The sequence below is a fragment of the Lepisosteus oculatus genome, chromosome 1 (genome assembly GCF_040954835.1).
Source record: "Lepisosteus oculatus isolate fLepOcu1 chromosome 1, fLepOcu1.hap2, whole genome shotgun sequence".
NCBI lineage: Eukaryota > Metazoa > Chordata > Actinopteri > Semionotiformes > Lepisosteidae > Lepisosteus > Lepisosteus oculatus.
The window spans coordinates 78,139,922-78,163,185 of record NC_090696.1 but is presented as its reverse complement, the minus strand read 5'-3'; the positions used below and the strand labels follow the sequence as shown (position 1 = coordinate 78,163,185).

The window sequence follows — 23,264 nt, the reverse complement described above, 5'->3', positions numbered from 1 at the left end:
CCCGAGAACGAGAGGGCTCTTTCCATTCACACAGGCCAGGGCACGGTGCACGCAGGGCTCTGCCGTCGCACTTCCAAAAATCCCATTTCAGTTCCAACAAGCCTCGAGAGATCCTTTCCGATGACTATTTTTTTCCAGCTTCAAAGCCTCCCTGCTCCCTGTCAGAAGTGTTCAATAGTTTTTGCTGCTGCTTGAATGAGCCTTTTATTAGACCTTGGCTAGTGACGCACGCAGGCAGAAACACAAGGCTGCAGCACTCTTCCACAAGCTGCTTGAAGTTTGTGGGTAAGTGACACACAAGCCACTTTAAGAGGTACTGGGAGATTTTAAAGGAAATCAGGGGAAGCTACCATTTCTGAAAGCATTCTGTGTGCAAAGAAAGCATTTTGTTAATATTCAGGAATAATTTGGCAGAAGTCAAAAGGCTTAACTGATCCATCACTTCCTGCCACCATCAAACACCACATGAACCAATTTATAAACACGCGTTTGTCCAGCTTGGTTAGTAAAAATCCCAATTAATTGTAGAAAAGGACCCTGTTAGTCTGCAAAAAAAACAACAAAGCAGTTAAGTGATTTGTTCAAAATTTTATTTTGAAACAGATGACCAAAAGGACCTCCTCCTCAGGAGAAAGTAGCTGGTATAATAACTTACAGTTGCCAAGCAAAAACACTTACGGCTTCAATAAAGTGCATTCAGAGAGACTTCAGCAGAGTCTCAGTGGGCATCCGCTACCCCACAGCAAACACACCCAGGCAATCCCTCGTCTTGTTTCTAGTGATGTGTAACAGCAGCTCAATACACAAAGCAGAAGCTCTGCTTACAAAACACGAGCACAGGCTAGACAAGACACGAGCTCCAGGTCCCTGCAAGAAAGGGGACACCAGATAGAGGAAAGGACTGGGGTTCGAGAGCCTCCGCTGTCACCTTCATCAAGCCAGCCTCTAAACCACCCTGCCTGTCCTTCAGAGCTCAGGTTGCCAAGGGAAAAGGTCAAGTCAGCTTCCACTCCAGCTGGATGCCGAGTGATCCCATCCAACCCCAGATGTGCGTCCGTTTAAAGCGTCGCTCCACTAACGGACCAGGGCAGGCACTCTGCCCCTCCGGAGCGGCGGTCCACACGTCACTTCACTGCAACAGATCCAGGAAGTAGGCGACCCTCCCTCCCCATCGCAGTCCAGAGTCACATGCTCGGTCACCCTCTCGAAAGGCTCCGCTGCCCCTGCGGGGGCGAGAATCGACTCCGCTTCTCCGTCACACCTCGGCGAGGAGGCGGGAGCTCGGCTGCTCGGCGTGGGTCCTCACTGGAGCGCCCCTCCAGCCCCGTGCGGCGCTTCACACCGAGGTCACCGTCCTCACTTTGGCGGACAGGGCCTGCTTGAACCTCCTCTTCAGGTCCTGCATGTTGGGGGACTTGGGCCGGGGGATGAGGGAGGTCCTGCGCTTCTCCGAGCCGCTGGGCGGCGGCGGCTGCTTGTTCAGGTCGCGGCACAGCAGGTGGAAGGCGTTGTGCACGTCGTTGTAGTTCTCGCTGGCCGACACCTGGCAGAAGGCGCAGCCCAGCGCCCCGGCCAGCTTCAGGCCCTGCTGCGGCTCCACCTGCTTGGCATGCAGGAGGTCGGCCTTGTTGGCCACCAGGGCGACGGGCACCCTGCTGTCCGGGTGCACCTGCCGCACCTGCTGGTGCAGCTGGCCGACGAGCTCGAAGCTCTGGCGGTCCGTGACGGAGTAGACCAGCACCACCGCGTCCGCCCACCGCACAGAACGGGCCACCTGCTCGCCGGACAGCCCGCACACCTGGGGGAGGAGGCAAGACGGGCTCGGTTAGACCAGCAGGAGAACACGCCGCTTCGCTTGAACGAGCTTCACGCCGTGCACCTACAGCCTCCACAGCCGTCGGTCAAGCTGTCCGACTCAACCGGGCCGGAAGCAGAAGGGAACGGCGAAAAGCCAAACGCAGCAGACAAGCAGAGTATCATGTGTTTCAGACTCAGACACCCATCACACAGGATGGGAAATTAACTGGCTAGACAGGCAGACTCTCTCTCCAAGTCCGAAAAAAAAAAAAGTGGCTTTGGATGACTGCCCGGAGCAGGAAATGGAGCCGGAGTCTGGCTACAGTGTGCACAGCTATCTTTCTAGCTAGAGAGAGAGGACGCTACCACAGTCTCTCCTATTGGTCTGGTGACCCGTTTCGATACAGAACTGATTAAATGCACATCAGGCAAACGTGGCACCCTGATTAATCAGCCCCATTTCTTAGCTCTGCAGTCACTTTGCGTTACCGAGAGCGCACAGCTGAATGAGTGGATCTTGTTTCAGTTACCACTCTCTGCCCGGGGGTTTGAAGTCAGCCTGTGGGCTAACTGCCCAGAGTGCGAGAATCCAGCCGTCACAACAGCTGACCTTTCACCAGGGCGCTCGAGTCACCAGTCCGACCAGACACTTTCCAGCTCGGCGGTACAAAGAGGGTCTGCGCGCGTCTTTCAGAACAGCCTAGACGTCGAGAGCGAACAGCCTGCGTCTTACGCTCTTCTCAGACAAAAAAAATAAATAATAATAATTACCTGGACACCAGGTGTATCTTGAACCTGTATGGCCACTTGTTCTCCATCAACTTGGATTTCTCTGGTGTAAAGTGTACCTGTTAATTAAAAAAAAAGCGATCAGCGTTGAGACATCCTATATATAGAACAAATGTTACCAAAATGAAAACAACGCATTAGCTGTCCTTTAACGGATCTTACCCGAGTTTCTCTCGTAGTCTCCAATGAAGCGCCTGGTTAGAAACCTTACCACCAGAGCTGCAGGAAAAAAAAAGATGCGGGTTACATTAGATCACCGCTTTCCGTGCGTTTGGGTCTTTTAAAGCTTTTAAAACCGAGCACAACGAGTAGAAGATAAGGCTGGCGATTGGAGATGTAAACGAAATACACTTTATATCGTAATCGTCCCCAAGATAGAGCTTTTATCTGCGGTTTTTTATTCTCACCCGTGTGCTTCGTTGCCCTGAAAGGTGCTTTGTAAAAGGTCTGGTCGACAGAGAGCCGCCGGCTATACAGAAGCACATACTGTATCAAGCAAACGTCCATACGACGCCGATCCTTACAGAAGTAGTAGTAAGTGCAACCATCTCCCGACGTTTGAACCTTCATGATCCTTAAAACTGGGAAACCGCTGCAAAGTCGCTACCGCTTGATTTAGCGGCTGTACTTACCAGTTTTTCCTACCCCGCTGGCCCCAATGACGGCGATTTTAATCACTCTGCCCGCCGGGCACTCGGGCGCAGGGTACTCCGCGATAGTGGACATGTTCTGGATGAGACGCATCTTCATGGGGATGTACGGACGGTCGCTGGATCACGCCAGAGGGGATCTGAACACAAGCCCCTCCAGGCAGCGCTTCTTGTATCCGCCTCAGCAGGCGCGCAGATGCGGATAATCCTTGTTTGTGTACAGAGAGTACCCCGCCGGCTCAGCTGATGCGCACCGCGTCCTCTCCGGGAATGTTCTGTCCTGCCGGCAGATCCCAGGGCCTTTATAGCGCGGCGGCTGCGCGCTCCCGCTCATTGGCCGCGGCCCGTACAGCGCGTCCCCGCCTCCGCCTTCACGTGGACCTGCGGAGCAAACACGGGGGGCGGGGGGAGGAGGGACAGGTGGGCTTCTGCCCGCAGGATTAACAAAACACCCTTTCTCTCCGGACGGACAGTGCGGCACAGTGCGCCTGTGCGCGGAAAGGGGTGGACACCGGACCCCACTTTCTGACCCTCAGCTTGCGGCTGTCCCCCACGATGCCCGCTGAGTTACACTGCTGTAGTTGAGCGTGCAAACGAAACGTTCCGATCCTTCGCCCCTCTTTAGATACGAGTTATTCACTTGGCTACACACTGCGGTTACATTTACACGAGAAAGTCCCGTCTGTTTTGATTTTTTTGTCTCTGATTCCAAGGCTGACTTGGAGCTGGTCCTGCAGTGTCCTTTCCCAGTGTCACTCGATCCGAGAGGTGAAGTAACTCGCAGTCCTGGGCTGCGGACACTCTGCTGCCCGATGTCGGGGCCACGGAGCCCCACGGGCTCCACACAAAGACAGAGGAACGTGGGTGCAGAGGAGAAACACCCGAACCCAAAAGCTACATAAGCATCGTTGTCTTCTAGGTATCACGTATATTATACAAACGTTACATTATTATGCAGGTATAGCGCAATCCTGAAAGAAAAGTTGTATTACCGTGAAAACTGTTGTTTTTCAAGTCTCAAATGTCAGTGGACAGGATGAATATGAAATGTTCTGGGCACAGCACATTTTACATTACAAAACAAAGTATTTTTTTTTAAATCTACAATGTACCCTTTGACATATTTTCCATCAACACTTTGACATAAGTTTTTGTCCTACAGTATAAAAGTATAGCAAATATTTTCAGGCAAATGCTTTGTGAATATTGCCTTGAATTCTAAATCTGTACAATTGCATTCCAGTTTCACTGTGAAAACAGTGAACAGGAGATAAATGTCATAGAAATATCTTCCCAGAAGAATAAATGCTGTCCTGTCTTACAAGCCCTGATTCTGAAGTACATGCACACCAAGGGGCAGTTCTCCACACGTTCAGGCATGTTCAACAAGGAGCCCTGCGCTCACCTTACACAGGTACTCAACCCCGTGTATTGTCAGCCACAGGGCACTCGGGACAGTGCTCATACTGACCAGAGGGGCTTTGGTAACAGAGGCAGGTATGTCAGGGTCACTTGGTTGTGAGGTGTCCAGCATTCTGCTAGAGATTTGCACAGTAAACTCAGACTGCACAGCCCAAAATCAGAATCTCACAGCACAGCCTAGGACGCAGACTGCTGGTTCAAACCCACAGCACAGCCCAGGACCAACTGAGGGAGAGTCTGCCCTCTGGAGCATATCAAGAGCCAAATCAATAGCCCAGTGTGTTGACTGAGGACAATGTACAGTGGGAGATTCATAATATTGACCCCAGTGTCCTGGCTAAATTTCAGGTGGGGTTACTGGTGCAGAATGGCCAATTAGTGTCTCCCAGATGGGGTTGCTGGTGCAGAATGGCTGCTGTGTGTCTCCCAGATGGGGTTACTGGTGCAGAATGGTCGCTGTGTGTCTCCCGGGTGGGGACCTGCCATTCAGGAGTGAAGTGGGTCCCTTCCTATATGTGAAAGTGTGAAAAGCATTATACAAACACATGAAATTATCATAATTAATTATTAACATGAATTACTATATATGGCTCACGAAGAGGAGGGATGTTGTACAGTTTGCCTCTCTATCCTCACAGTTCTGCTTCACTCCTGTTTATATATGGCTGCAGTCCATGTTAAACAGACCCCTCTTCACTTGTCAGGCACTGGATATAAAATGGACTGCAGTGCATTAGCTGATAATATATGTGTTTACAGTATGTTTTCTGTCAAGAAAAGAACTAAAGCAGTTTCTCTTTCAGAAGCAGGTTTAAGTTATGGCTCTAGGTCAAGCTAAATGTGTAGTCATAAGTTACGCCAAGTTTCAGAGTTTGAAAATCTTGCCGGCTCATCTGGTAACTTTCAGGCTGGAGCTGTGAGGGTATTATCTCTTGTTGATACACATAGATAACTGCTGTGCCAAGGACAAGATTGTCAACTGCTGGCCTAAAATAACCTGCTGTTAATTTTTTTTCATCAGTTTTTTTGACTTTCCTTAGTTTTTGTGTCTTATTTTAGTCATTTTCCTTGCTTTCCATGTCCCCTCTGCCACGATCCCTTCATGAGTCGACGCTGGCAGCCAGACTCCTGGGTATTAAAAGTCTGGAATGTGTATTTGATAAGAGCCGTGGTGGCAGGCTTCCCCAGCAGTATAAAATTAATGTGTTTCATTTACAACAGACAGGTCCCTGCTAGCTGCCACCGTCACTCAGGCACTGCGGAAGGTCAAACTCAGAGGTAATTAGCCCTTGTTTTGGAGTTTGTGCAATAAAATGTAGGTTAGTACATTAGTACCTGGGATAATACTGTGCTATCTGTGCCAACTTCAACACGAATCTGAAGCACATGCCAAATTCCTTGCATATCGGTTTTACTAATGTTCATTTAGTGATTATTAGTGAAAAGATTAGTACTGAATTAAAAAAAACAGGCTTTTTTGTGTGTGTGTTTTTTTTTTTTGCTTCAGTGATATTGAATTTTGCTCTTTAGAGAAAATAGCTGGCTGTGAAAATAATCCCACTGGTGAAAAGTCAGTTTTATAGCCCGTCCCTTACCAAGCTTGATCATCATTGCCTTTGAAGGCAGTAATTTAAAATCCTGTGTTTTTTAAGATATCAGAATGAGGTCTAGTACAGATGGCAACCTGAAGCAAGAAAACCATGCAGCTGGACTGCAGGCTCTGGAACGCAGGGCTGCCCAGATCAGTTCGCACGGCATCAGGTGGTAACGGCCCTGTCTTCCCACGGCAATGCCGATGGTCCCCAGGAGATCCGGGCTGAGCTCCAGAGGGAGCAGGTGGGCCGGGCCCCACCGAGATCACGCCGTCGCCTACATGCTGAAGAACAGCGCTTCAACGGCAGCAGCTCCCGCCCGAGGTCCCTCAGCGGCCCGTCGCCAGGAGTGGGGGCTCCCGCGCTCGCTGTGGATCGAGGCGCAGCAGCGGAAAGGAAACTCACGGAGCGCTCCCGCGCCCGACAGACAAGATTGGCAGGGAGCAATAATCACCCGTCCCGGGAGAAGGCGGGGAAACGGGTGTTTCCTTTGACTCGGGACAGGGAACGAGCTCTGGAAGTGAGGCCGTGAGAGCTGGGAGCGCTGCTGGCAATGGCCCACTGTGAAGGAAACTCTTACTGACTGAGCAGCGTTTTCATGATAAAGGTGGGTGGGTGACCTGTTTACCTTACAGATGGCCCTCCTGAGTTGGCCTTTGTCATACAGGCCAGAGAGGTCACTGCTCGCTGCATTTGCATGTTAATTGTGCTGCTCTCGTATGTTTTCATCGAGACACATGGCAGCCCAAATCACTGTAGTGTTAATTAAATATTGGGTTTTTTCTCTGCCTACTAAAATGCCACTTGGGATGCTTGTCGCATGGTTTGCTTTCACAAAGAAGGATAGCTTTTTCACATTGAAATTGAACCATTTAAGAGAGGCCTCCAACGTGTGAATTTCTTTATGTCCGCCCAATAAACACATTGCTTTTCTCCAGACAACAATGGTTTCTCTGGGATATGTTGGGGCAAGCAAGAACAGGTCCTACAGAATTGACATTATCGTTCCTAAAAACTGTTGGATAAATTTGTTGGTGTTCCAGAATAGTTAACAATTGAGGGATATGAAAATTATACCATGTTTTTTTGTTTTATTGGTTTGAAGTGCTCTTGGCTCTTTTCACCCATAGTCAGGCTTGAAACACCTCAAATATCCCGTTTTCTTTCTGAGATACTCAGTCAATTCCTTCAAACTGGCTCGGTTGCTTCAGCTTTCACCTCTCAAGAAACATGAGAAAAAGAAAATTACCAGTGAGAGGAGGCATCTGGCCCTCAAAATTGGTCCAAGTACTCAAAAACCTCAAAGACACCGATAAAGGCAACCCAGAAGATATCTCCAGAATAAACTGCGAAACACCAACCAGAGGAAAGAAGAGGAAATTGATGTATGTAGAAGGGCATTTTAAACCAAAAACAAGAAGGGCTTCTTATCAAGAGGTCTGTGGGAGTGTGGATCAAGCTGCCCAGTCGATACCCTGGTTTCTGTACAGAAATTACTGGATGAGATCCGGGGATCGGTAAACTACTGACTGACAAATTCAGATGAGCTGGATGGCTTCTAGCCTTCTCACTCTTTGTGTTGCTGTGTTGAAAGAATTCAACTAATTGAAAGAATGGCATTAGATTTATTCTGAAGAAGGTTCTGTATAAAGTTTGAATGCAGAGATACATTGCATGTGTTTTTAAATATATGAATTTTTCAGTCTGTTACAAACCGAATAAACATGAACTACCATATAATCTCAGAACAAACACTAGAGTCTTGTACATAGGTTCACTGTGGGTAGTAACAGTAAGTAAATAGGTCTGTGTTTGATATCTCTGGTGCAAATTGGATTACACGTTCCACTTGGTGTTAGGAGTCTAGAAGATGAAACATGTTTGTGTGGAAGATTTCCTCAAAAACACATTGAGTACAGAAGTAGAGCCTACAGGCAGAACACAAACGTGAATGATTAATAGACAACAAGGATCAGCAAACGTGGTTTAAGGATTTAAGCAGGAATTTAAAAGAAAAATAACAATCATAACCAGACTCAAACCTCTTTTGGGCAGTTAGTAATGTTTATAACGTCTACCTTGACATGCTGTAATCAGACGGCACGATGACTCAAATGTTTCTGTAAAACAAACAGTTCAGCTACTGAATACTGTCTGAAGGGCATCGAATGTGCTCTATGTGCCAAAAGTACCGCGCTATTTGTGCACATTTGTGAAGATGATTAAGACAAGTGCCATGTTGCAATTATAAGAGGCAGCAACACTTTCAGTTTCAATATGAACGCTACAAACTTCATTTAACAGATTTCAGCGTGAACAGGAAGTCATTTGCGTCCATGATCTTTTTTTTATTTTGCTTTTTTGTCAAAATCCTTTGCTCCACACATTTGTCTTCCAAAGCGCAGGAGCTTACTGTGAGACACCTTGTTTTGTTCGTTAGGACTTGTGTACTTGCCTGTTCTTTATATAACCAGAATAAGAAAAGTGAACTGGGAACAGACTCTTTAATTACAGCAGGGGAGGCTGGTGACCACCCAGGTGTGCACCTTAACAGCGGATAGATCTGAGGCTCCAGAGTTTAATCTAGGTCAGCAGTACTGAACGTCTTCGGGACTGATTCATATCTGGAAGTGGTGTTTTCTTTTCTCCTTCGCACTTAATAAATAGTGTGTTTTTTTGGGATAAAACTGTACTTTGTAAGGCATCTGCAATGCAAGCTTTTAACAAAGGAATCCAGATCATTCCTCTCTCGCCGTGTTCTGCAAACAGGGCTGTCTGCTTGGTGCCAGGGCCGTTCCAAAAATAGATGTGTAACCTAAAACCCCTCAGCTCTCAGAGGAGCATCTCAATCCCCGCTGCAAAGCTCCGAGGCTGGAATGCAGGCGTATCGGCACAAGGATGACCGCAGTTAAGCTGTCATTGCGGCTCTTGGCATGTCAGCTGGTCTGCCTCTCTCTCAGGGCACGAGCACTTTCGGGACTAAGCGGTAGCTCCACGGGAGAGATTCACAGCTCTTGGCCTCAGTCAGACGCATGGTTTCACCGGGGCTTTTACCTTTGCCCTGAGGCTGGGTTGGCTTGTGTTTCTGGTGTTGTCACTGCTGGCGGATGCACCACTGGGCATCTTCCTGGAGCGCTGCTTTGGGAATGAACGAGAGTGAGAAGAAAGACAGGTACAGCGATCGCCATGAGTGTCCTGCAACCGTGGATGTAGACCCCACCATGTGAACCTCCGGGTTTAATGTTAATGTTTCTTTAATTAGCCCTATACAATTTCTTGCATTAGGAATGCGTCTTTTCGCATACCCCAGCTTTTCTCCAGGGAGACACAGACACACAGACAGGGAGAGAAGCTTGGTCAGAGCGCAGTACAGTATTGTACGGCACCCATTGTACTGTAGCAGCTGGGGTGAAGGGCCTTGCTCAGGGGCCCAACGGAGTAGGATTCCTCTGCCGGCCGCGGGATTTGAACCGGCAACCTTCCGGTCACAGGCGCAAATCCTTAGCCACAGAGCCACCGCTCCGCCCCGTTTAGTGGATTTGAGTTTAGTGGATGAATGAGCTTCCTGGAGGTTGAGTGAGCCAGGGAGACTCTAAGCGGTGATATTTAGGATATCTGTACTCCACACAGGAAGCCTCTTAATGTGACACTGCGATTTGAGAAGAATTGAATAGCGATCAGTGCCAGGGTTTAGTTCAAGAGCTCTCACAATCCTTCTTTTCATTTTCAGCAGCTAAAAAGGCCAACAAGATTCCAGCATATATAGTACAAGGTTATTAGTTAAATTGAGGGGTGTTTTGTTAAAGCTGCAGAACGCACTAGTCCGTCCTCAGTGAGAATGTCCAGAGCAGGGGGTCATCAGATCATGCCCATTGCATGTCCACCAGGGAGATATTTTTGATTCACAAGGAAAGATGCTCACTGGTCCTTGCAGGGAATCTGTCTCGTGGTCATTCTGGCGGCAGGCCGCTGGAGCTCAGAAGGAGCCTGGTCAGTACCTGGAGGGGAGACTCCTGGGAAAGCTGAGGCTGCTGCTGGAAGAGGTGTTAGTGGAGCCAGTAGGGGGCGCTCACCCTGCGGTCTGTGTGGGTTCCACACAATAGTGACGGGGACACTATAAAAAGACGCCGTCCTTCAGATGAGACGTGAAACCAAGGTTCTGACTCTCTGTGGTCATTGAAAACCCCAGGGCGTTTCTCAAAAACAGTAGGGGTGTTACACCGGTGTCCTGGACAAATTCCCCCCTGCCCTTTACCTGTCCAGTTCTCCTAATAACCGCCCTCTCTGAGCTGGCTTCATCACTCTGCTCTCCTCCCCACTGAGACCTGGTGTGGGGGGAGAGGACTGGTGCATCATCCAGGTGGGGCTGCACACTGGTGCTGGAGGAGGGGTCCCCATTACCTGTAAAGTGCTTTGGTTGAGAGTCCAGAAAAGCGCTGTATAAGTGTAAGGAATTATTATTATTATTATTATTATTATTATTATTATTATTATTATTATTATTATTATTAGTCTTCTTTAACTGGCTGACTGGCAGGTAAGGATGGCCTGGCAGAGCCTGGTGACCGTGCTGCCCTACAGGCATGCTCCGGAATCCGCTCATCTCCAAGGCAACCAGGAGCCTTCCTCACACCTCGTCTTCCCTTTAATCCAGCTGTAATGCAGATGAGGGGGGTGAGGACTGGCCATGTGGAATCTGGCAGGAGGCTGTGAACTGAGGGGTGAAACTCATAAGCGTGTTTTACAGGAGGATTCCTTCGACACGGGACTTAGTGTTGATCTATCATTTGTTCAATGTATAAATTTGTCCCTCAGTTTTATTATTTAGGCACTTTTTCATAAATTATACACAAAAACTGTAAACAGAAAATCTAATGAAACCACATACAAATGTGAAATTAAAAGGAAATAGTGAACTAAAGGCCATTGAAAACTTAAAACAGTTTTGCGGTGAGGTTTTAAAACCCCAACAGCAGCTGGGTTTTTAATGTGGCACGGAAGAGACTCTAGAGACAAAGTCAGCAGGATGCAGTGGGCGAGCTGGGAAGTGTGGGGACAGAGCCTCTTGAAGGCATAACAGTGAGCTGCAGATTCAAAGGATAAAAATGTGAGAGAACAACTTCTGTTTCAACAAAAGTGAGACTTAATTCAATCTCTAATTATGAGACTTGATGAGGAGAACCAATTGAAACCATCTCAGTCTTTTTCTTGTTTAATTGGAGATAATTTTGAGCGGTCCACAAAGGCATAGTTTCAAGATATTTGATTCGTGTTCAACAAGCAACTTGAGGATTTGATTACATTGGAAGCCAATACCATATTTTCAGATAATCAGGTCTATAGCAGCATTTCGTAGTACATATGGAAAAGGTAAGAACCAAGGATTGAAACCTGAGGTACTACAGAGGTAATGGGAAAAGACCTGATTTAAAATCACTCAGGCTAACATATTGTTGTCCATCAGAAAGGCAACAGGTGTGTGTGTTTTGTTTACTGTTTAGGTGGTATTAAATACTATTCACCTGCAAAGTTATATTTACTTCATTTTGTATTTTACAAATGACAATGTAAACATACGAGACAGTGTTATAACACTGCTGGAAAGCAAAATGTACCACGAGCAAGCAAATACTAAAATGCAATAAGGTGCGTATCCGCTGTGTGACGCTGGTGGCTTAAACACGCACATCACTAGCAGATCCGCTCAGGTCTTGAGTTAATTTAATCACTGTGTTCTTCCACAGCAGGGGCTGTCAGGACACGTGTGATTAAGCCATTACAATCAGCCATTGGTGCTGCTCTCTCCTGTGCTGGTCACAGGCAGGGGGTTGGCGTGAGCTGCGGACACTCTTTCGGAAACCAGGGGCAGTGAGAGAGCTGAGCCCCCAGTGGCGCTGGGGTGCTGGGACGTCCTGTAGGCCTGTGTGTTGTGTTCGCGGGGGGAGAGGCACATGGACTGTGAAAAGATGGCATGAAAACAGTCCGCTGCTGTTGCGTGAGAGCGCCGCTCTGCCCCATGAGACCTTGTTCTGGGTACAGATCAGCGCACGTCACTCTCCGGCTGAGTCAGCTGCATGGACTCGTCAGGCACCAAGCCCCTGAGGGAGACCCAGGGAAAGTGCACCCAGCCTGCTGTCACTGCTCCAGCGACTGTGCTTTCGCAGGCAGCTCTTTCCCTGAGGCAGGGCTGTCTGCTGAGAGTGGCCACGTGCCCTGCTCTCTCCTGCTCTCTCCTCTCTGCCTCTCTGCTTCCCTGCACTGGATTCACCAAGACTGAGCTGCTCCAGCAATGGCAGTGTCCAAGGTCCAAGCAAGAAGCTGGAACCGTTTACTCCAGGGGAGACCTGAGAATAACACGTTAATCATCTTGCAAGTAAATGACTTAGTGAGCAAGCGAGCTGCTTTAACAGACACAGAGAACAGTTATTTTGCAGACCCTAATTAATGTCAATCCTGGAATCTCACTTTTTAATTTAGGTGGAGCTGAAGAAGTAGAGCTAATCAGGGCTTCTGAAGCTAACATAAAATTTGCAGCTTTTAAATGCACAACCTAGGCACACATCTTCATCATTAGCACACAATGTGGTTGAAATGAACTTTGTCTGAATAAAGCGCCTCAGCTTGAGTCTGTCGCGTCGGCGTCTGAGATCAAGGTGTTGTGGGGTGCAGACATGAAGGGTGTCAGGCATGTGGGAGGCTCCCTGTGCCTCGATTGATCCCAAAGGGCAGCCATTGGCCAGTGGGATAATGGGCCTTAATTCTTATTGTTTTATAGACCATTGATTCCTGCCAAAACTGCACAAACCTGATCTTCCACCCACTGTCTTCACAAGAAACCCAGACATGAAGGCTTTGATCGTCTGCAGACATAATACAGCACATCAGGAGGCCTCTTGAAGACACTTTCTTTAGTGTTTAAAACACTGTGAAAAACCACACAAAACACACAATGAGTGTGCCCTCACACACCTTTTGTTGTTCTTTCACTAAGAAGCCAGCTACCACTTGACACCGTGTGTCTGCATTTTGATGCCTGGCTCCTCTGCCTTTTTGTTATAAATGTCATTTTCAGTTACAAGGTTTGCCAAAATACCTTACCTGATCTGAAACATCTGCATTAGGGACACCGAAATTCATTATGTCAGGGCATAACAGTGAAATTCTGTTTAAGTGTGCCTCGCCACACATACTTCAACAAAGTCACACTGTTGCGTGGAAAAAAAAATAACATTAATCATCTCTTCGGCTCTAGGTTGTCAGTAATTAGGTATAATGAGCGTATGCTTGAATGGTTAAAGTACAGAGATAGGTATCCCGGATTCAGCAGCTCTTCTGATTCTCTCAGACACTAACCAGACGGCGCTTCTGACAGGCTTCGCCGTGACAAGGAGCCACTGCTGAGGAAGCGCTTTCTGCTGCGAGCAGGCGGTGTGTCGGCCTCCTCAGCAGGACAGCTCAGTTCTGGCTCACGGCTGACTTCCTGGAGCCGGGCAGAGACACAGCACAGCTCTTCCTTCCCCTGGCTTCAGGAGACGAAGTTCTTTCCTTTCTCTCTCTGTGCAGTAATAGAAGCACGCTCCCTCCGTGGACTAGAGGATGTGTCAGTGACGAGCCCAGCTCGAGTCAGCGTGGACGGGGACTTCGCTTCTCCAAGTCGGGCGAATCTCTGCTGGACGAGTGGGTTTGTTCCGGACCAGCAGCCCTGTCCTCTGTCTGAAAGGACGCATTTGTCCCGACCTGAAAGCACTTAGCTAACTGACGAGGGTGGTGAACAGTTCTGTCTTAGGGTCTGTCTGGGTAAAAACTCATGGGTAAAAATCTCCCCAGCCTCCAAAAAACAGTGAAGTAAGATGTTTGTCACTAGACTTTCATGATGACGTTTTCACCGCTGTTGAATTATACTGCTTGTTCCTGTGAATCTCTGTTCTCCTCCCTCTGCCACTGAATCCTTTGTGAAAATGAGGTTTATAATGTGGTACACTTGTCCTGAAGCTGTGAAAATTGCACTTCTGTGCCAAGAGACCTGCTGCCTGTCTTGTTTAAGGTGAAAAATGCTTTCTGAGGTTTAACTGCAATTTTTAATGGCCTGTAAATTACAGTGAATCCAGGTGCAGAACTAATGTGCAAATCCAAAGGCTGGTCTAACTGGTCTCTCATGAGTTGTGTAATTGCACTTATCTGCGCATGACAATGCAAATCAGCAGGGGAGATAGAGTACTGTTTCTGACACACTGTTCTGTGAAAGTTTTTATTTAAATATTTTGTTACAACAATTTTGTCATGTCTGCAGGCTTGGAGCCATAGGGCAACAGTCACACTCTGACGCTGAGACATTCGAATTCTGAAAACAATTCCTATAATCAGCTCCTGAAGTTTGCAGTTTGGTTTCCCAACCTCCCATACTAAAAGTCTTTGTAGCTCAGATGTGACATGATACCACAGATATATTTTACTTACCAATAAAAGTGAGCCTGTTTTCATGATGTGGACAAATTCAACACAGTGGGTGTCTTGGGAATAAACAGTGAAACACAAGCCAAGCACAAGCTGAGGAATGGTATACTAGTATCAAGTGTATGTTCTGTGCATGGACATACAATAAGAGACTTTTTGTTAACAATTTAGTTTTATCTAAAAGGACCTGTTTTCTGTTAGGAGCTGTGTTTAAATATTGTCTGAAAGATTTAAAGCACTCCATGCCTTTTGGAAACATATTGTTGCATGTTGGTTTTTTTTTTACTAAAAATGTTCACATTGTATTGGGTATCTGCTAACTTTAACACATAAATGTATATCTTTATTAAATGTATTTTATGTATTTTAAGCTGGTTGATCCTCTAAAAACTCAAATCCAGACCAAGACTTGCTCATGAAGAGCAACTAATATGTTTAAGCATGAAGGTGCTATATCAGGTGCTGAGAGGCAAATTAATGAGCAGCTAATTAGCACTTTATAAGAAATCTGGGCTTTGTACAGAAGCAGTAAGATCACTACTGGCCACCCAGGACCAATCACTCTGACCTAGATTGTATTCTCCTCCTGTTGTAAAATCTATTATTTTAGAAATAACATTTCAGGGTAATCTAGCTATATAGATTATTAGATTTTTCCCTCTTCAGGATTCTGGATTATAGCATTTTTTTGCTATAGGGTAGAAGTAATGCGATTTGTGAATATTAATTTGATCTGGTAATTTCACTGCTTACAAAAACAGACCCATCTGAAGAGATCCCCAATTCTTCTTTGTGTATGTTATTTTAAAGTAATCAAAAAGGACAGTTGTTCAGCCCTTATTGGATGGTTCTTCTTATTGTATTTATGAAACAACTAGAACTGATCAATATTCATGTATCCCGTAATCCTGGCCTGGTTCAGTGCTGTACCATACTGATGCACAAAAAGGGTTTTCTGTGTTTGCGGAATTTAACCTAATATATACAAAGCGTTACTGGGAGTCCATTCAGACAGATGAGATTTTTAAAGTGGTGAAGCAGCCAAATCTAATTAATATTCATACAACCCATTATTCATACAGAGATGGGTAGATTGTTTTTCGGAGGTCATTAAGTGCACTTAATTTAACTTTAACCTCCATTACTCTGCGTGCTTGCAACTCAAAGCCCTGGAGATAAGGACGCCATTAGAAAAATTGAAGATGAAGTACAGATGTAATCATTTCATTTACTAGAACAGACGTTTAGACGAGAGTCACCCTTAAATTCCTCTCATTCTGTACTTACATTTACAAAGCCAGAGGTTAATGCAAATCTGTGATTTATGAGCTGACTGTCAAGATTCAGCCAAGCTCCAAACGGCAGCACTCAGCTTTAATAAGCAGGAGCCCATTCATAAGGCTGTCACTGAGGGCCGTCTGACTGTGCAGGGCAGTTCAAGTCCACTGACAGCCAGTGACCCAGGAGCCAGTGGACCAGGAAGAACAGGGCAGACTGTAGCTTAAGTTTGAAAAAGCTGCTTAAGGAAGTGCACCCAGTCATGGCATTAGAGATTGCTGAATTATTTTAAGAGGTTAGTCGTGCATTTGTTGGTCTTCAAATGAGTACACATACGGTACATGGCGCTCAAGAAAAGTCAGCTTATTGTGTAAAGTCTGAAAACATTTAAGAACAATAAACCCTACTGTGAAATGAACGAGGGTTTGGAACCTGGTCTGCCTTCATCTCGCTGGGTTTTCAGGGACAACAGCTGACCAGAAAACTGACCATGTGGACACAGGGGACAAGAGCCAAGAGCCAAAGGCTATCACCAGAGATGAGCAGCAGCTGAGGAAAGGATGCCGGGAAGGACATTCTATGCTTGTGCCCCAGAGAGCAGGTGATTGGCATGCGCTGGGATCTGTCTTCCTCCCAAGCGTCTGCTATGAACTGCCACACCCAGCTCAAGCAGCAGGTCTGGGAAAGTGCCCACGAAGTCTGCATCCCAGCAGCCATACCCTGTTTCTCGCTGTTTCTCACTGCTCAGACAGGCAGCTGAAAGACCCTCACTCACCCTGTCAGTGCCCCCTGCATCGATACCACATTGCCATCCCGATTAGCCACATAAGGGAATTGAAACATTTCCTACGGCCTGACAAAGACTGCATGACCGCTCCTCCTCGACCTCTGTGGCATTTTCAGCACTAATTTAAACATCCTGAGGTGAAAGGCCGGCCCCGCGGCCCCTCGCTGTGCTGTTTCTCCCTGTCTTGGAGGGGCCGTGATGGAGATTGCTGGAGAGCGCATTCCGGTGACATCATGGCCATTTCTCCGCTTGTTTAGAAGATGTCAGAGAAGAGGAATGCCCTGTAACCAAAGACGCCTTCAAAGGCTTCCACAAGAGCAAATTAGAGACACTGAAAGGTGGAAATCGTGCCACATTGACCTAATTATTGATACAGACTCATAGCTTGTCTCTGCGTCACCAGGAGCAGGGGCGTCCTGGAAGAGGCATGTATCTTAGTGGGCAAAACACAGCCACAGCTCCTGTCCGCAGATGCCTGCTGCTCCATAGTCCAGCTTTTCAGTGTGACTTAAGTTACAGAGTTAACGGTGACTTAAGTTACAGAGTTTCGTGACAGTAACAAACGCTATTACAATGGAGTGTTATTCAGTTACTGCCACTGCCCCTGCACAAAGTCTAAACGCTGTGCATTCTCACACTTACAGGGACAGACATTGATAAATGGAGCATGAGCAGAGCTGGAAAAAAATCAGCCTCAGCACCCATCCAGTAGGAAATCCCGTCTGTGACCCACAACACAACACCACCCGGCTAATGTGCTCTGGAATGAGCTGTGCTGGTCCCTCTCGTGACACTGCCTGCTGCTGGTCCCTGCCCTGTCCACTGCTCGTACACTTCTCTGCCTCAAACACAGAACAGTGAGGCAGCAGCAGAACAGCTAATCTCTTTCCTTCCCGTGTTATGCAATATTCACACTGTTATGAATTCTCCAGGCTTGAAAGGTGTCTCAGTGTCAGACATCAGACCAGATCAGGCTGGTTTCAGGTAGAGCATAAGATTCCAGATGTTTCCACAGGGGAGACCTCAGTGAGTCCTGCAAGAGGGCGGTTGTTTTTTCCTTTGCCTTGCCCACCCCATGCCACACTTCCAGAAATACAAACTCTCTGCTGCTTCTGCAGCAGACACCCGCCAACGGCCCCAGCACAGTATTGTTCATGTCCTGCACAAAAACATCTCAGCGTGGCCCTGTCCTGGCAGGAGCTGATGGCTGAACCCCAGAGCTCTCGCACAGTCTTGTCCGTCAAACTTGAAGACCTGAGCTTTCTCCTCACGGGATACCCACGTCCTCTGCGCACTGCTCTCTGGCCACTCCACAACACCAACATACAGTATAAACAAGGTTTAGCAATATTTCACTCATTCTGGACAGAAGACAGCACAGTGTCAGGAAATGGCCAGAACCACTTGACCTGACACAGCACAGCATCCTGCTGAAACACCTGAGGTTTGTGCTTGTGTGTTTCTTAATGAAACAAGATTTCCTCCAGAATCCTGCAGATGCAGCCACACCACCAGTTTCAGACGCGTGTCAGCTGTAAGACTCCCGTTCTTGGGTTCCACCTGGACGTGCGCCGGTGTTCTGGTGGTGAGATGTGCGGAGTGACAGTAATCAGGACACGAGGCTCTGTGTTTCGATCCCCTCTGCGCACAGAGAGCCCCATTGTGCCCTGGTAAGAAGAGCAACACTGAAGGGGCATTGAGTTTATGAGCTTGCCTGAACGCTAGCTTCAGCCCGGAGACCGGCGGGCTGGAAGAATGGGTTTTCTTCTAATGGCAGGTAATTGCTACACAGGCAAAACAGGTTCGTAATGAGATGGAAATAATCACACTAATACCTTCTCCTATTAGAATTATTTCCGTCCAACAAAACTAATTAAAATCTGAGTATTAGCATTTATTTTTAAATCTTGCCAGCAGAGAGTAGTTGTTAGCAATACAAAGCTCAGTCTTTCTGAAATGAGGTCTCATTTTCTTGTTTTTCCATTAGATAACATGTCCCAGTGAGTTACACGCTTGCCTGTAGAAGGTACCCATAACCTGCACATTGTGCCCGTGGCTCTGGCTCGGCCCTCTGAACTGGTGACACAGGGCCGCAGGAGGCACTGCTCTGAGACACAGCTGTTCAGTCACGCGTGAGGCCAGTCGACACGCTGTTCCCCTGAGACACTGCTGCTCACGTCTGAAGAGCTCATTAGTTCGCCAGCTCTCCAGACCTGTTGTAGCAGGAAACTGTGTACTGCAAAACGTATTTTCTATTCAGTTTAGCCAAGTGCTAACTTGTATCGTAGTTCACTGGGCACTGCTGATCGATAGGTTGTTCAAACCTGCAGACTAAAAAGGTATAAAATGTTCTTTGGGACAAGGATGGAAATTTAGCACATTAGTGAGACACATCAGGAGTGTAAAAATGACAGGAAAAGAAAATATCAATGTACGGCAATGTCAAACTGTCAAGTTTCTAGCACATAATATTACTAGTACATAAAACTGTTTTACAGGGAACATTTGGTAGTAAATTCCAGAGAGCATTTATAAACTAAAACATCTCTGAGCAGTATGGTGTTTCTGCAGCTTCCTGGTTCAACATCACTGACACCTGACTCTCTCAATTATTTCAAGCAATTACAAATAATTGATGGGTCACAGTCTTCTGGTAAAGAGCAAAGTGTGTTAGAGCTCCATAGAGTTTTATATGTTGAATATAAAATACAAATTCAGTTTCCTGTTTAAGTGAGGTGCTTAACATACTGAAATCCAGCGGGTTGAATTTGTCAATCTGAGAATTGTGACTGCTGAGCTCAAGTGCCCTGTTGGTCGAATCTTTCCTGGACTGACAGACAAGTCCTTTCAGTCGGTGTAGGGCATCCCGGTCTTTAAACCCTGGACTCATTCCAGAGCAGCAAGACCTCCTCTGTAATACGGTGACCAACCTGTTCAGAGTATTTTTAATTTTACTAGTGCATTATCATTCATTTAAATGATCCGTTTAACTCTATATCCTAATATTGTTGTGCCTGTCTTATTGTTTCACATGTCAACATAGGAACTTTTTAAGCAGCTACCTTTTGCACAGGTAGGCTCTCCAGACTCAGTGCTTCCCCTCGGCATCCTGCTGGCAGAGTTCAGGCTGCGAGACAGTTCAGTGGACTTTGCTCCCCGGTCCCCTACAGCACAGTGGCGCCATTGTTCTGCCGTTGCCGTGCCGACCAGCTCCCTGCCTCAGGTGGGCTCGAACAGTGGGGTCACTCATCGGGCTGCAGTGCCCGGGCACACCACACGGAGGGCGGGCGCTAAACATTTCACCGCGTCTGAGCAGAGAAGGGATCGGCGCTACGCCTGTAAAAGGAGAACAAGTCAGCTAAGCGCAAAATCATAACATCGGCTGGGTCTTCTAAAGACATGTTTTTAGTTATCTGAATCGTCTGGTCTGACAATCCCTTGTCAGCTGGGATGGAGCTGGGAGTACCAGTGACCGTACAGTATAAACAGCCAGCCACCCCATCAAAACACGTCACTCACTACATAAGGCTTCTTTGTGGAAGTGTCCCAGTCTCTACTGACACTTTGCCTTTCAAACCTGGGATAAGATTTGCGATATCTGAGATATCTTTCTACAGGATGTGGTAATATAATTCAGAAAAAAAAATAATTTCTGAATTAAATTAAAAGACTGAATGATTTCATTTAATTATTTCCAGGACAAAAACCCATTAAAAAAAACTGAAAAAAGCTGAATCTGCCCAGAAGGAAGAAATCAAGCAGAGCTGCCTGATTAGACAGAACGTCTCCTGACCTAGTCTGACAGGGCTGGCGTGGTCCAGATGACACTCCTTTGCCTCAAAAGGCACTTGAGATGTTTTGAATGGATCCAGTGATGTGAAAAAAGATGTTCTCCCTGGCCTGCAGACCCCAGTGAGCCAGCCGCTGGAACGGTGCCGCAGTAGGAGTGAATTCTGCTCGGCTGCTTTAACTGAGTGGCAGAGTGGCCTTCTCAGGCGCAGGGCTGTGCTTGTGCCAGTGCTCGAATATTAGTGACTTTCACAGTGGAAACAGACGATGCAGGTCATCTTGGAGCTTCTAGACTCCAGCTGTGTGTTCAGTTCAGGTACTTTGTCCAGAATGGCATGTTTCTTAATTAAATGAACACAGGGACCTCTCCCCCATAGAGAGGCCGTCCTGGTTTCTCAAATTCTTTAACCTTTTCACTACCAAGTGAATGTACTGTAGTGGGTTCAATGGACATCTCAGCACTCCCAGTACTCGGTTTTCTTATTTTTAATTAACTTTCACGCACATCTATTCACAGCAGGACAATCTACCGGAGTCTTGTGAGAGGAGGACCATGTTCAGGGGCAGCACCTGATATTTGAACCCAGATCCCCTGGCAGTGGAAGGACGTTTGTGAACACACTCTTCAGAAAGGCGGTTTTGAAGCTTCTCCCTGGGTCTGGACACAATGTGTTCCAGATGAGAGTTGTGCCCCCGACTCTAAATATACTTCATTCATTGTTGGAAATCCTCCTGAACAGAAAAGGGACACAGGATCAAAACCACATGTCCTCTGCGTGCCCTGTACTTTTCCTACACAGGAAATTTTGGGAATTTCCTGAGTTGGTTAAAATGTAAGAAGTCTGTTGTTCCGCTAGCTCTGCTGCAATTTTCCGTAATACCACAGGTACTGTATTGATATTAGTGAAGTCCTCATATCTTTCATATGTTGTACAATAAATACACAATCTGCTTGCATTTAACTTTTATTTGTCAGTTCCTTACATGTAAACTGAACTTCTAGGGCAGTGCATTGGCTTGCAGAATCCATCTCCCCAGGACAAATGTGTCCTGAGCTAATCAATAAACTGACCTGTTTGGATGCCTAGTACTTTAATGGGAAAAGCTAAGTGTAGTGTAGAACAGAAAGGAAGACGTTTTCCTCTTATGACGATGTCAGGCATTACTGTGCTACAATGAAAGCAATTGTCATTGGCTCTCTTGCTCCAGGAGCAGGGCTGCTCAGTCCGGTTGTGTCCGGCACAAGGACATCCCATTTGAGTCCGACCACATGTGGACTGCACCCTCCGAACCTGAACGCCACGGGCGCTTCTTTTTCAAGAGAACAGACATCAGACTGGGGCTGAAAGCTGGTTTCAGGCCATCATCCCGGGAGCTAATAGGATTCAGTCATTCGTAGCAGAGTGGAAGCAGTAGAAACGTTGCAGCAGTGAGCACGAATGCTGTGCACGGCCCCTTAAGTCATGACAGCATCACACAGAAAGGCAGGCCAACAGTGTAGGGCAAAGAAATCCGGGAAGTTTTAGAGAAACAGACCGGGGCCCATAAATAGCGCTGCTTGCCCAAAAATAGACATTGTAAGCTTTGTACAGCTTCCCAGGAAAGTTCTTGTTCTTATTTTAACATGGAGATGAACATTTTATCCCTTTTCCTGTTTATTTCATTTGAGGGGGGCGGTGAAATCCCTTGTGGTGGCGAACAGACAGAAAGTGCAAGCAGTGTCCCCGGAAGAGCGAGCAGCCTGAACGCCCCAAACTTGTTTACTGGGAAATGATGTTCTAGACGTGCAGATTATTTCGACAGTCCGGGTGTCATAGATTGTTCAAGAACTTTGTTTTGTGGTTATTTCTATTATTCTTATCTACCATTTTAATACGTGCAAACGAAACACAAGCATGTGCCGTGAGGGAGATATAGTTTCAAATAAGGAATGTGCAATGTGTAAATGTTTAGTGTGCAGATTGTGAGGTTTATTAGGATGCTGTATCGTCTTTTCTTGTTGAAAACCACCAGAGGTCTTCAGGTCAACCGGATGTTGCAGAACTATCACACAGCCTCTTGCACCTGGAGAGCAGCACAGCCCCAGACACACGACCACAAGGACACAAACCATCCCCATCCAAGACTTCTCTACCTCGTCAGCCTCTTTGAGTTTAAAATCCGTTCTTGGCAGGTCGACAAGCTGAATTCTTCCACACGGAACATGAGCCCCTCCCAGAACACGAGACTGAAGGTGCGTTAGCCTTGCAGAGTGCTGCTTACCTTGAGACAGCTCAGCAGAGTGATCTCTCAGCACAGAAGTAGCTGCAGCCTAAGAGCTCTCTCCCCTGTTGGACTCCAACAAAAAATTCCAGTCAGCTGACAAGAATCAGGGATTCAGGAGCTCTCCCGCTGGGGCTCAAAGCGCAAAACATAGAAAGCTGCTGCAGTCAGAAGTGCTTTTTTAGTGCACAAGGCCTCCTGCTCTTATCTAATTGCTGTTTACTGTAGCTGGCTAATGGGCATTGTGTTTCGAATCCACCCATTGTAGGTCGAGACCCTGTTTTTGTCTTTCAGATTTACGGCAGGCTGTGGAATGAGGGGTTCTTGAAGTCCCGCTGTATTTCAAAGTGGGGGATCAAATGGCTGCCAAAGGCAATGGAGGTGATAATTCTCTCTATGATGTGCCCCTGCTGAAGCGTTAAGGCCAAATTATGCAGGAAGCCA

General features: G+C 47.0%; 1 protein-coding gene across 1 annotated transcript; it reads right to left on the bottom strand.

Annotated features, from left to right (window-relative positions):
* Positions 1–573: 573 nt before the first annotated feature.
* Positions 574–3,555, bottom strand: rasl11b (RAS-like, family 11, member B). The gene is made up of 4 exons (XM_015345385.2): positions 3,219–3,555; positions 2,749–2,805; positions 2,569–2,645; positions 574–1,798 (listed from the first exon to the last, which is right to left on the bottom strand). The coding sequence occupies exons 1-4, from the start codon at positions 3,334–3,336 to the stop codon at positions 1,337–1,339; spliced, it is 714 nt and encodes a 237-aa protein (XP_015200871.1). The 5' UTR covers positions 3,337–3,555; the 3' UTR covers positions 574–1,336.
* Between the last annotated feature and the right edge of the window lie 19,709 nt (positions 3,556–23,264).

What these genes read in the sequence shown, in the direction of transcription:
- rasl11b (XM_015345385.2), bottom strand. Translation starts at nt 3,336, where the DNA reads ATGAAGATGCGTCTCATCCAGAACATGTCCACTATCGCGGAGTACCCT. An exon ending in AGACTACGAGAGAAACTCGG is followed by an intron (nt 2,646 to 2,748) that starts GTAAGATCCGTT and finishes TTTAATTAACAG; the next exon opens with GTACACTTTACACCAGAGAA. An exon ending in AAGATACACCTGGTGTCCAG is followed by an intron (nt 1,799 to 2,568) that starts GTAATTATTATT and finishes CTCCTCCCCCAG; the next exon opens with GTGTGCGGGCTGTCCGGCGA.